The sequence below is a fragment of the Penicillium atrosanguineum genome (assembly GCF_028827265.1).
Source record: "Penicillium atrosanguineum strain IBT 20685 chromosome Unknown utg000004l_segment0_segment0, whole genome shotgun sequence".
Lineage (NCBI taxonomy): Eukaryota > Fungi > Ascomycota > Eurotiomycetes > Eurotiales > Aspergillaceae > Penicillium > Penicillium atrosanguineum.
The window spans coordinates 2,149,825-2,164,088 of NW_026623136.1; the positions used below are offsets into that span (position 1 = coordinate 2,149,825).

Genomic DNA, 14,264 nt, shown 5'->3' on the forward strand with positions numbered 1-14,264 from the left:
TATCCTTGTATATTATCTTTATAAAACAAACATGATTTCTGAAAAGGACTTTCTTTTACCCAAGTCGGTGTTAACGACAAGTGATCGCCAACTACAGCACCCGGCCAATTATGCAGCGCACCTTATCCGGTTGAATATTGAGTTGAGTAATAACCTGATTTGTATACTGTCTTTATAAACCTCTTCCAAACGCATGGGAAAAACCAAGGTCCCACATAGTACGGCAAGAGGAAATGTAATAAGCTGATACATCAATTTTATTAGGAAGGCCACCGCGTTCCGAAGTATGGTCTTATCACTAGGACTTGAATATTTAGTAAACTATCTAAAGTTGAATTTTAATAGTATCTTCCCCCTTAGATTTTGTATGTGTTCCAGGTCTAGAGAACTCTAAACTCTATTACAGATTTACTTGTTCCCTCCCTACCTTTTCTTTCGTACGATATGTCTTATATATTAAATACACCTTGTTAGTGTCTACTTGTTTATCTTTCTCTAGGGAATATAGGAAATACTATTCGTATGATATCTAATTCAAGAAAGTGGTGGGCGTTTAGGGTCTTGAGTAGCTTATAGAAATGTCTAGGCCTAAAGGTATTAGGGTTTGCCTTAGTGCACCCTGTCGAAGAAATAATTCGAACTTTGCATACCTATAGCTACCTTACACATAGAAACTCTACTAGTCTCTAGAAATGGCCTCATATAGTTAAGGAAACTCTGAGCTACTAGGATCTGTATATCATTTACCCCTATGGGATAGAAATACATCTAAGCAGTCTTCAACTTACGAATAGATTCAAATAAAGTACACAGAAAAAAATTGATCAATTTGAAGCTTGGAAATAACAATAATAATGACTAGGTACAGTGAAGAATAAGCGTATTCCTACTCACGCTGAGCGAAGCCGATCTAGCTTCACTCCATGGGTTTCTGCTTGAACAACTTCATAATATGCTCATTCCCACAAGCGGCAGCGATGTCCAAAGAAGTTCGTTGCTGAGCATCCTCAAGCATAGGATCTAAGCCCATATCCATGAGAAACTCAAACCACTGGACAAGAATTTTGATTGGCGCTTTCAACCTATCATCACCGACAAAACGAATTTTATCAATATTCCTGCCAGCAACCACATGTAGCAGCGACATCCCCGCATTATTGCATGCAAAGAAATCCGCTCCAAGATCCTTAAAGAGTAGCAGGCCATCATTGTTGCTGGTCGTGTCAGTCTCGTTCGTGGGCCAGAAATTGCCTCCATATGGCAATAAACTATGTGCAAGATACCACAAGAGTGGGGTATCGCCCTTCTTGTTGCGTGCGTTGATGTCCACCCCAAAATCCAAGAATTGCTGGATGTGTGCTTTGTGAGTGAATGGCTTAGTGGCAAGGAGGTGGAGGGCTGTGTTGCCGTTTGAATCAGGTTGGAGGGGATCGGCGCCATGTTCAAGGAGTAGGTCGACGTATTTGAAGTATACGTCGCTTGCTCTAAGCACGTAGTGGAATGGAGTGTCATGGAATTTATCGCTTATGTGCACAAGGTTGGGATCTCTAATGAAGAGAGCCCTGATGGTGCTGATAATCTGCTCATTTGGCTGGCGTTGTATGAGAGTATGAACAACGGTTTTGCCTGACTTGTCTTGAGCGGCAATATCAGCTCCGCGGTCGACAAGGCTCTGGATTCGCTCAATTTGACCAGTACAAAGGATCAACGTTCTGCCTTTGTCATCTCGCGATTCAAGCTGGAGTGCTGGAAGCTGAAGCAGTGGCTCGGCCATGTCTCCAGCCATCAAGATTTCATGTATGACAGTGCATCTTTCGGGTCCCCACTTATCTCCCGAATTCTCATCCGAATTGTCTAATTCGTCGTCATCATTGAAAGAGTTGTCAGTCACTCGATGAAGCTTGACAAAAGTCGCGTATGGGTCCGCACCATGCTGGAGAAGCGCCGTCATCATGCGCATTCGAAAACAGGTAAGATCCAAGTCATTGTAAGCGATATTAGGTTTGAAAGTTGCCGCGTGGAGCAAAGGAAATACCTCGGCGGTTGGAATTCTGGTTTGATCAAGTGCATGGATCCTTTCCATAGTTTCGGGAGCGACGCGCCTCATGTTGGCTAGATCGCCCTGAGAGAGAAAGAATTCCAATAATTCGACATTGTCAAGCTCAATTGCGGAGAACACAGCAGCAGGAGAAATTTTGGCACCATGAGATAGAAGCAATTTGATCAGCTCCATATCAGTGCCGGCTTTCGACAAGCAGGTCTTCCCCTTGGAATTCACAGCGTTGACATCTGCGCCATTACGCAAAAGAATCTTCGCAGCCTCCTTGTAGAAAACACCCTTGCGCCTTTCATAGTCTAGGGCAATGTGCAAGGGTGTCTCACCATCCTCATTGCGCAGCTCCAGATTGGCACCCTTTCTGATGAGGTATGGCAAAGCCTGGTGCACATTCCACCAGGTTACGCCCTCTGCAAGACCATGTAGAACGCCATTACCCAACACGGACTCTTTCTTGCCGTTAGCCCAGCTTTCCTTTCTGCAATTTAAGTTGATGTTAATACCCATTTTTTCCACAAGGATTCGGACTACTTCCATGTTTGGCATTTCACGTTGGCATGCGGTGATGAGGAGCGGCTCCGCCATATTCCTGTGACAGTGATTGGCGGCCTCCGCTTGGTTGCACCATTCATGATCATCAAATCTCAAAGCGGCTTCACGAGTACAGACACGATCCAGGATATCCGACAGACCAACACGCGCAAGACTGTGTAAGAGAGAAACATTGGTCCAGCTCAGCAGGAGGATATCTATTTCTGAAACTCTTTCCTCCATTAGACCGTAGTGGCGAAGACCTAGCAGCTTGACCGTGTGCCTATCTTGCGCGTCATTGTGTGATCGTTCTGTCATCGTCCAAGCCTTTCGCTTCTCCTCTTCCTTCCTCAGCGATGTTCTCTCATCTTCCAAACGAGACTTGCAGAGATGAAAGCCATCGCCATCTGATCCTTCTAGAATCTTATTATTGGGGAGAAAGTGATACTGGAGTTGTGCCAGACATTCAGCGGTATAGTCGCGTTGATCCGATACAGCGGCATGGAATGCATCACGAAGAATGCCATTGTCCTCAGTAATGTCTGCGCCATGAAGCACCAATGAAATTAAAATTTCATCTAGACGTGTCGAGTCTGACTCATCATTGACATTATGCGACCTCCATTGGAACCTCTCAAGATCCTCTCCCGCTGATGGCGATGGCACACTTCGGGTTCCGAGCCAGATGCTGGCTGTCTTGATGGCTTGGGTGTTGTCCTTTTTACCAATGCTTTTCCACCGTATTTGTTCGGTTTCAAACTCGGCACATGCTCTGAAAGGCGTATATCCATTCTTGCCCGGCAAATTAGGATCTGCGCCGGCATTCAACAGCAAGTCGACAGTTTCGGGACGGCCAGAGCAGCAGGCGTAGTGGAGCGCCGCATTTCCTTCCGCATTTCTCTGATTGATGAAGGATTTTCGTTTTCCATCATCAAGGTCGGCGATCTTGGAAAGTACGAGACCGATGATTCCAGGCTGTCGGGCTCGAGCTGCAACATGAAGAACCGTCATGCCTTCCTTTGTCACGCCAAAAAGATCAGCCCCGGAATTGAGAAGCTTGAAAACATAAACTTCAGACACAGCAGCGGCAATATGTAAGGGCTGAATCCCGTCGATGTCTTGAGGATTCTTGTTCTTGCACTCTTGAATGGCATAGTCAAATTCTGTCTTGATAGAAGGCTGCCAACTGCAGTTTCTCCGTTTTCGCGAGCACAGCTTGTGCAAGAGCGTCTGTCCACAGTTGTTAGGCTGGTCAATATCAACCCCCAACTCCTTGAGGTGTCTGTAAGTTGAAATACTGTCGGGTGTGTCTTTCTTTGAAGCGACCTCAAGGATAAGCGTATTTCCTTTATAGTCGACGACGGAAGGGTCGAACCCCGTGAGGTCTACCATCTCGTCTAAACGACTAGCATCTCGGACAACTTGGTGTAGGAGGGTTCGGCCCTTATTATCTCGCGTATCAAGTCGGGCACCTAGCTCAATAAGTGTTTTGAAAAGTTCAGGTTTGCCCTTAGTGGCATTTGAATATATGACACTTTTGAAGATAGGCGTTTGACCCTGTACATCCCGGATTTCAAGATTTGCACCCGCCTTGAGCAGCCTGGAGACTGTTTCAACTCCGTTATCACGTCTCAGTAAATGCAGCGGTGCCTCTCCCTTTTGATTTTGGAGATTTGGATCAGCGCCAGCTGATAATAAGGCGTCAAGGACAGCATCTATGGACTTGAAGTCCCAGCGCCCAAACAGCACGTGTAGCAAACCATTCCCATCTGGTGCAGTCATATTCAAATCTGGGTTGTACTTTAAAACCTCCAGAGCGGACTCAAAACAATGGCCTTGAAGCCGACGGAACAAAAGTCCTCCGTTGCTTTCCGCCATTATTTTGTTGACATCAACAAGCCCTGATCCGATCAGTATAGGAAACAACTCTTTGTCCGTCTCTCCATTGGTATGGAGTATTGTGTCTTCATTATCGGTTTTGACATAAGGATCCGCTCCCCTCTCCAACAGCAGTTTGACGACATCTGTATTGCTCATACAGGCAAAGTGTAAGGCTGTTTCTCCATCAGGAGACTTCGAATGAATATCTGCTCCAGCTTCGAGTAGGGCCGAAACACACTCCAGTGAGGACTGACGACGACTATATAGACGTGTAATTCCACACAGAGCATGTAGGGCGGTGTAGCCTCTAGGTTCATCTGGATGTTTAGAGGATTGCGGGGACCGACGCATTGTGTAACCCATACCCCCAAACTCATTTATAGGATAGGAGCAGAAGATATTGGGATCCGCTCCCGCCGCGATAAGAACTTTGATTGTATTCAAATCGCATCTGAGGCAGGCTTTGAACAGCGGTGTTTCTCCTACATGCTTTGAATTCACGTCCACCGTGGTATGTTGAAGAATCAGATCTACACAGGCCGCATGCCCTGAGCCTGCGGACCAGAAAAGGGCCTTAGTGATAGTATGTGGATCTGTGAGATATGGTAGAAATTCGGCAATCGCTTCAATTTGTCCATTATTGCATGCGTACATGAGTGGCGTATGACCAATTGATGTTGGTGCATTGCCGCAGCGCCTGCCTGGGGCTTCTCTTGTCTTCGGTGTTAGTGGATCAACACCAGCGGCTAACAAGACTTTGATGACACCAGCGCGGTTTTTGCTGGCGGCCGCATGAAGAGGTCTGTATCCTTCGTGTGCTTCTCCATCCGGATCCGCCTCGTTGTCAATAAGAAGCTGTGCAACATCCGCATGGCCACTGGAAGCAGCCCAATAGAGAGGTGGATCGCCGCGATTACTCTTGGCATTGGGGTCGGCGTCGCCCTTTTGAATCAAGTGGGCGGCATATTGAGCCAACCCGGTTTTAGCGGCAGCATGGAGAGGAGTCAGACCTTGGATCACATCCTTCGGCCAGTCGATATCCAGCCAAGCAATAAATCTCTGCTTATTCGCAACGAAACTATCAAGTACCAAGTAAAATGATGACAAATTCATGTCAGCTAGTGCTGCACGGCGAGTATGGATATACCAATTGGTCGCTGCGTATTCGAGAAATGGAAATTGAAGGCGGATTTCACTCTGCTGGGCTTTTTTGGGGCGAAAAAATTCATCATTCTTCTTGCGTTTCTTGATCTCAAGTTTTTCTAGGCAGCCAGACGTGAGATAGTCCAAGCAGGCAATGGCAAGACGCTGGTTAGTCGGGCCAGCCTCCAGAATGGGATAAGTTGAATCATCAAGGGCGGCGGAGCGATTGAATCCCTTGAGGAACTCAGTGAATGAGTGATGAACGACCGAGACAGTCTCATCATGAAGAACCTGAAGCAGCGGGCCACAAGCAGCTCTGACTAGATTTTTGATCTCTTTCAAGCTACAGTTTCCAATTGGAGCATGTGTGGCTTTGATCATCTCAGCAACCTCTAGAAGACGAAGGGGGCGAGTTGCATGTGTGATAAACTGCAGGACAAGTAGTTGAAGGTCGTTGGGAACATTTGAGCGTTTTGCATGCTCGCGTAACAGGTCGTTATACATGATGTTCAGGTCGACAGGCAACTTTTTGAGTGTGTCTTGAGGATCAGCGCCGGGCGTCGAGAACGCATCCATTGAAAGCCTGGCATATAAAAACAGACCATTTGCTCGACCAGGAACAGCTTCGGTTATGAGATTCCAGTATTCATTGGGCACGGAAGAATTTCGCAGTCGGTACTGCACGTACGCAGCAATGTCCGTATCGACAAGTTGTTCTTCCAGACGAAGAGAGGGCACGGAAAAGGGCCTTAGGGGAGATTCCACTGCAACAACTGGACGCGATGTGATGAGGACTTTTAGATTCGCAGGACGCCACTGGCCCAGCTCGATCAAAGCCTGAAGAAAGTCATCATTGCCTTGGTCCATCTCATCCAAGGCATCTGTGACACAGTAGGCCTTGGGGAAGGCAGAAAGAGCGAACTTGATGTTTTTCCAGAGATCATTAACAGAGAGGCTATCAATAGAGCGACTGTTATCAAGGTATTCGGTTTTCAACCGAACCTGCAAGGGTGGGCTAAAGGGGAGAATTTGACATAGCCAGTCCCGCAACGCCGCCACTGGTTGATGATTTGCATCAATAATTTGTCGAAAGAAGAAGAAGAGAACCGGGACACCTTCTTTGCGCAGCTGTTGAATGATCGAGGCAATCATGACGGATTTTCCAGACCCTGGTATGCCTTTGATCCAAAGAAGGCCATTCACGTCGCCTGCATGCCACTGTTGATATGTATCTGTGGATATGAGCCATTGACCGGTACCTGCCAGGTACGATTCGAGGTGTCTTGAAAATTCAGATCTCTCTAGATCATAAGGTGTTGGCTGCAGCCAATCTCTAATCATTTTGAGATCCTCTGCCGGAAGAGGAAGAATGTTTTCTTTGTTGAAATCGCTGAAGTCGCCTGGGCCGACCATAACGGTATCAGAACCCTCAGAATCCGATAGTGACATGGTGGACAGAATGTGCAGGATATCAGTGATAATTTCGCTGAGCTCAATGCCTTGGAAGGTTGAGAGCGAAGGTGCAAGTGGTAAGAGTGGGGGCTTTATGTACTGCTCGGATGCTCGGAGCTTAGACCCTCAAAAGGACTAGTTGAGCCGCATGAGACTGACGCCTTGGCCCGGGATCATCCGTCGCTCTGGGTCTTTCGACATCTCATTATGTATCTAGGCAGACCATAAATGGAGAACGAACACGGCTAGAGGCTGAAAAATCGTATTCGTCTTCATTTCCAATGGTTTGTTACATTGTTTTTCCAAACTTGTTATACCTATACACTCTTCCGACTTAATGGCCAAACAGTAATCAAATAACGCTAGTCCTAGACTCGTAATGGCTACGAACCTAGACATCAGCATCACGCTAGACAAGAATTATGGGCAGATGGCAGCCAATCAACTTAGAACAGCCCGGTAAGGCAGATCAAGGCTATTTACCCCATCCCAGATCATATGGCTAGTCATCACGTGACCATTGGGCACATCAACCGATATAAAGGACTAGGTATACAAGGACTCTCGTTACGACGCTGGACTTAGTTGTTCGCTGGGCCCGTGGGACGACAGACCCAACCAAGCAGATGACAGGATGACATCTTTTCAAGTGCGACAGGGGAAGGGAGGGTCAATGAGGTGGAACGCGTCAGGCAAGTGAAGGCAGCGGGAGATTGCGTGGTCGGCATCGCGAAGGGAGCTGACGGGTCACGCGTGGGGCAATGTTAGAGCTGGATCATGATGGCCCGATTCAATGGCAAGAGCACCTCAATTGCAAGCCGTGGACATGGGCAAAATGAACGGGGGAGAGCAGAAAACTGAAAATACACTGTACGGCAGGGGCGGCGGCACAGGCGTCTTTATAAAGGCACGAACGGGGGACGCGTGGTGCTAAACACTACTTCGGTAAGCGTCCTCATTATGTGTTGGGTTTTTGGTGAAAGTTACAATGGGAAGGGGGACTTGATACAACAGATAAATCTAGACATAACAGTCTCCTCGAAAGATCTACTACTACTACCCCAGGAGACCGCCATTGAATCTTCCCGGCCAAATAGGTATCACGTCTGCGGCCGTCGAGTTGATGCTGCGGCCGGATTTTATACCACGCCGAGTATAGCTTGGGCATAGCCTCTCGGAAAAATTCCCCAGGATCGGCTTGCATATCACCTGTAGGCAATTTGGCGGCTGCTCGGGAAGGTCCCCGACACTAGCCAAGGCTTGCGTAGCTGCATCCGGGGACTGCGGCCCGGACAGGGGAGAAGAGTCACCGGTGGATCTCGGAGGGGCTGAGGAGGAATTAGATAAAGCGATCACTAGGAGGGGTCTGAAAGGATTCCCTTCCTCGTGCTGAATGATTTTTTCTTCATTGTATTCGCATTATTCGTCCAGAAAACTCATCATTGATCTGCAAACTCCCTTCACGATGTCGATCAAAAGCGATATCACCCTTGACATATCCAAGTTCCGGCCGGAGAACGTCACGGAGTCAACAAAGAAAGCTGCAGCTCTCCTGGAAAACATCACCACCAACGGGCCCCGATGGTGGGAGGTAGGCATCGAAAAATATCGTGAGATGCGGGAGCTTGGTCAGACTCCGCTGCCCAAGCCTGTCTATCTCCCGGAGGCTCTCGATGGCTCTGTTCCTTCGCGTGACGCTGGCCGTGAGGTCCCCATCCGCATCTATAAGCCCGATAATGGCCGGCCCAGCAAAGGTGTCTTACTGCACTTTCATGGGGGCGGTTTCGTGCTGGCAACGCACAAACAGTAAGATACTCCCTTCGGCTGATTTCTCTACCCCCGCCTGCAGAGATTAATGTCTTGGACAGCTCCGATGGCAGCCTCCGGGAATACGCCAACAAGTGCCAGCTAACAGCCGTTTCAGTCGGATACCGTCTGGCACCGGAACACCCCTACCCAGCTGCCATGCACGATGCCGTCGATGCCGCCGAGTACATGGTGGACCACGCCATGGAGGTGTACGGCGGCCCCCTGCGCTTTCTCGCTGGAGAATCAGCAGGAGCCTGTCTCGCCGTTCTTTCAGCCCTGCAGCTGATGCGGTCACGGCTGTCTTACAAACTGTCGGGTCTCGTTCTTCCATACGGCTTATTTGATCTGGCGCTCGGGCTTCCAACGGTGGCGGCTTCGACAAAGCCTCTCATGATAAATTTGGCAATTTTGGAGCGATATAACAGTGCATACGTGCCGGGCATGAGCACCGCCGAGCGCAAGCATCCCTTTGTGTCACCACTATATGAGGAGCTTCAGACACTAGTTGCCGGCTCCTCCACTGGATCATTGCCTCCTGCTCTCTTCCTCTGTGGCACAGAGGATCCATTGCTTGACGACACGATCCTGATGAGCTCTAAGTGGAGTATTGCTGGTGGTGAGGCTATCGTCAAGTTTTACCCTGGTGCCACTCATGGTTTTACTGTGTTTCCCGGTTTGCCTGTGGCAGAGGAGGCAAATGCGGTCACCCTAGAGTTTATGCAAACGAAATTGAGCGACTCGCCGTGATCAACGAAAATTCCGGTTGTTTACAAAATGACGTTTATATCACTCAGCCGACTATCAGTAGCAGTAAAATAATGAAAGTTTTGATCCTGTTTGCATCATAAGTAGTTATCTACAAGTATAATATCTCTTGTTCTCCCAATATACCGTGTGCTAGGCTGGTAGTGTTGCTCATTCTGGGCAGAGAATATCAGTGGGCCCACTGGATGTTTCCTGAGAGTAATAAGGAAGATATTTCAAAATACGTCTCATCGAAGGATCACGCATAATTCGCAGTCCCGCCAATACCTTCGCGTACCTTCGCGTACCTTCGCGCACAATATCGTTTCTGTTAGCCAACGCAGACCCTGAACGACACCAGATCCTGCATTCATAGTACCGGCCATTCAGGTTGACACCCGGGCGATCTTGAAGGAGCTAGCCATTAGACGCAGACAAGACAACTCTCCTGACCTCAGAAAGTCCAGTATATGGCTGGCTTGAGTGCGGTCGAAGATGTGTTTCTTACGAAAAATAGTCACAATAGGGTCGAAGCCAATGGAAGACTAGTCCGCTGCATCACAGCTAGCGCTGACTGACTGAGAGGACGACCAACTGCTTCCGGATTGGCAGCATTCAAGTGGCATGCTGTTGGCTGAGTCCCAGCAAAACAAAGGAAAATATTAGACTGAGTGATTTGCTGCATGCAGCCAGACCGTTGGGGGATGATTCTATATGGACACATGGTCTGAGAATCATAGGCAGGGAATCTCAAAACACCGAAGAAGTGCCCAATCTGTCAAGCCTCCTTCAAAGGATATGTCGGATGTTACCCTTTCACGGGATAGAGTATGTATACGAAATCGTTGTTGTCGTGGTCGATGCCCCTGAAAATGGCGCATTTCCATCACTCTTTGTGTCCCTCAATATTAAATCACCGACAGAGAGATATTTATATCTCTCTCCTCGGAGAGTAACGTGCCTGCCATGTGACTAAATTTACGAATATTCGACGAGTAATGAAAAATTATTCGCATTGGCAGAAAGTTTGTATTAGGGATGCGAATGTATTCTCTATTCGTGCCGACCCCTAATTGATTGAATTCATCAGTCTTGAGTCTCTCTTGTTTGCCAAGAGCAGAAGTTGAAACATCACTGAGATGTTTTCATGAACATGGGTTCTATTAATGATTCATGAATTCAAATTAAAAGTCCTCACAATATCAATGGCCGGATGGTGTAGTTGGTTATCACGTGTCGTTAACACCGACAAGGTCCTGGGATCGAGCCCCAGTCTGGTCAAGATTTTTTTAGGTTCCCGGTACTGTAATTATTTAATTCATTCTCTATTGAGTACTAGACTAGAACTCTATTTGGGTAAAAGCCGGATTCCATTGGGTCAACGATCATTTAGTGCAGTAGAATTCGAAAACAGATTACCCCTTGGACACTCACGCTTTCTTTTCTAGCGGCCCCACTATGATCGCGCTAAGCTGGATTAGGTCGAGGAAAGACCCCACCATATTTTCTTGATGTATTTCTGGTGGATCACCAAAGTAACCGTAATTACAGGTTCTGGCATTGTGCAGACCATACAGTGGCACAGCAAAAATCTGGAACCCACCTCCCTGACAGCTATTTCTCATCGCCCATACCGCTTTTCTACATTAGACTAGTGGGACACCTTGGAGTGTTTTATTAGGGCAAAATATAGGTGGCAGAAAGTAGGCAGTCAGGGAGGGGGATCTGTCAATCTGACTTGATCGACACCATCCCTTTCTTCCTCTTGTTCGTAGTCTTCGTCTTCATCTACATCTCGTATGACGAAAGCTGTACTACTGCTGTGTTAATGTTGTAGAAGACTTACCTCGGAGATCTTGTGATCTGGCTTGATCGACTCCAGCCGTCCACTTATTCTCCGTAGGCATCCTCCATCTACTTCTTATGTAACCAAGTGTCGTGTTATTGGAGATAGCTAACCCTGGTAAGCTAGCAAGCTTCTCATTTGTATTACCATCTCAGGTATCGTACTGCCCAAGGCACCTACTCACCACGACTAGTTAGCAGCGTGTGACAGCTAGTGCCCCTGGAGGGGTACGGCCGAAGTAGGGAGTAGGGCTAAGCTAGAGGGTAAAACTGTATAAAGCTTATAGTGCTAACTGTTCCATGATACTGTATCATATAGCAGACAGACGACTCATTTCACATTCGAAGGGATTCGAATTTGAAAGTCGAGAGCAGATATGACCTGGATTCTTTGAGATGTTTCTGAACATGATGCTACTTCTGGTATTTAGGTCGCTAGAATTGATGCTTAGGACGGTTACAGATCCATTAAGCACCCATATTGACGTAAGTCATGATTTTATTAACGAAACATTTCTCAGTTACCACCATGCAATCGAGGCCTTCTCCTGCTTTTATATGTGAAAAAGGATTCACAAACTGCAACGAAGCAAAATATCGTCGAAAAGAAAAAAGTGGAATGAAACATGCGTGTACTCTTGCAAGACTAGACGGAATCAAGATCAGCCGGCTATACAGGCGGGACTATCTTTTTATAGCTGAAGGCTCTCAGCGACGGTCACTTTAAACCCCCGAATCCTTGATCATTTGCCAAAGATTCACGACGCTGTCATTTTCCCACCCCTGATAGTGAATATTATCAAGAATACTAATCAAGAGAGCACGGTCGGTGTGCGCAATCGAAAGCTCCCCATCTTGAGCAAGCATACGCCCGGCCACTTTCTGATACGCCAGTCGTTGGGCGCGATGTTTGATGGTATTTCGAATCTCAAAATACAACCATCGCCGACAGCTTGCCAGAAACTTGATCCGTTCAAAGGCAGGCAGTTCATCCAGCTCATCTCTCAAATCGCCAGCAGGACCGCCTCGCGTGAACACCCGCTGTTCTATCTCGCTAGCCGTCAGCTCATACGCCTTATTTTGCACCAGTGTCGCCAGCTCGATGGCCGATATGGGACTGGTCGCCTTCAACATTCGACCCGTGGTTAAGTGCTGAAGCGCACGCTGCGCCAGGAGATAGTCCACAACGTGCTCGGCCAAAGTATCGGTGAGGGATTCGTAGGTATGCTTTTTCTCCCCATTTTGTACTGCTTCTATCTCAGCCGTGAATAGCACGGTGAGAAGCTCGCCGAAGATGACCCCGTCTGAGTATAGAGGGTTGGGCTCTGCGGTGTGCATCTTGGGGCTCCGGATCAAGGCTGTGAGCTTGGATGGGAGTTTAATGAGATCTGTGAAGTACTTAGACCCGTATAACTTGGGGGCCACGGACGCTGCAGAAAGATGGGCAAAGTCATGGAGATCCCAAAGTGCAGAGGGTTGGTCCAGCAGCCGGATGCTTTCTCCGTCATAATCTTTTGCCCGCACCGCGATGTAGTTGATGCCAATTGCTGATATAGCAGTTGGGGGAACAAGCCTTGTCTGGTAGTCGACATTTAAATCCGAACTGTTAACAAGCCGATGAACACCATAATTTATTGCCCTATTGGAGTTACTATCGCACGAGAGAAAGCCGTTGATTCTGTTGAATAGCTGGCGGTTGGACTCCGTCGTCGATAGAAACTCTTCTCGGCACTCCCAGCGAGCAGCGAAGTATAAGACTCCATATTTGTGGACAGATATCGCTGCCACCCACAGCCGTTCATCTTGGTCTATCGAGGTGAGAAGCGGGTGATTATCTTGCCTCTCCAAGAGAATCTTGCACCCTTCTAAGATATAATTAAGAAGGGCACCCTTCACGGCTTTGACATGGAGCCGAATTCTTGCCGCATCGTCGAAATGGGGATATGGAGGGGTTCGGCCATCTAACCACTCTGTCGATGGATCATAGGATGGATGGAGATTTCCAAAGGGTTGTAGTGTCGCCCTGGGCGATATGCAAGAAGGTTGCAGCCCATCGTTGTATGTAGACTCCGCCGGTAGGTCTTTGAGATATCGGTGCAGGAGATTTTGCAAGACTCGTGTGATAGCGTACATGGTGTAGTTACTCCAGAAATCCGGCGAAGCTAGGCCCCTTTTTTGCTCTGCAGGCGATGACTGCCCGACAGTATCCGCTGCACTTGCATTTTATATGCATATTGGGATTAGGGCTGGCAACAATACTCCAGTACTTTATTGCTTAATTTTAGTCGTTTCCCCGGCTTACAATCTCACGCGAGCTTGCGCGGCCTAGCTGGTGATATGATTCAGCACATGATACCTCGATGCATGGGCTCGTCCCATTTTGCAGTGGAAAATCCGCTTCTTGGCCCCCTCCTGCGTGTAGGGCTTGTTATGTAGCATGCATGAAAGTTTCAAGGAACAGGCGGCCGAAGTTAGTCACAGCATGAGTAAATTAGATCAATTTTGTCCCCTTGAGGAATTATGAGTGAGCTTTGTTAATGATTTCAGACACCGCGGTAGTCGGATGCAATTCCTTTGGTTTCAACACACCTATTTCTATCTGGCAGACCAAGACTATTGCTATTGAGGCCCTATAGGAACAAGACATGCCTACAGCTTCATGCGTGATCACTCCGAGAACGGAGATCTCATGTATACCACCTTGCCCTCTGTAGGTAGGCCTACGTGTACTTAAATACGATATTTATATTAATATAATTCAGCTCTATAATAATGAACCGAGCCAAGTGACCCAAAAAGAGAT

At 47.7% G+C, this 14,264-nt stretch overlaps 3 protein-coding genes across 3 annotated transcripts; 1 reads left to right on the plus strand and 2 right to left on the minus strand.

Moving 5' to 3' along the window:
* Window positions 1–916: 916 nt before the first annotated feature.
* N7443_006142 (uncharacterized protein) lies at window positions 917–7,060 on the minus strand (the record flags this gene model as incomplete). The annotated part of the gene is made up of 1 exon (XM_056886198.1): window positions 917–7,060. The coding sequence occupies one exon, from the start codon at window positions 7,058–7,060 to the stop codon at window positions 917–919; it is 6,144 nt and encodes a 2,047-aa protein (XP_056741646.1).
* Window positions 7,061–8,456: 1,396 nt separating this feature from the next.
* On the plus strand, window positions 8,457–9,619 carry N7443_006143 (alpha/beta hydrolase; the record flags this gene model as incomplete). Its single annotated transcript, XM_056886199.1, has 2 exons — window positions 8,457–8,869; window positions 8,932–9,619. The coding sequence occupies 2 exons, from the start codon at window positions 8,457–8,459 to the stop codon at window positions 9,617–9,619; spliced, it is 1,101 nt and encodes a 366-aa protein (XP_056741647.1).
* Window positions 9,620–12,184: 2,565 nt separating this feature from the next.
* Window positions 12,185–13,594, minus strand: N7443_006144 (uncharacterized protein; the record flags this gene model as incomplete). Its single annotated transcript, XM_056886200.1, has 1 exon — window positions 12,185–13,594. One exon carries the CDS (start codon window positions 13,592–13,594, stop codon window positions 12,185–12,187), a length of 1,410 nt encoding a protein of 469 aa, XP_056741648.1.
* Between the last annotated feature and the right edge of the window lie 670 nt (window positions 13,595–14,264).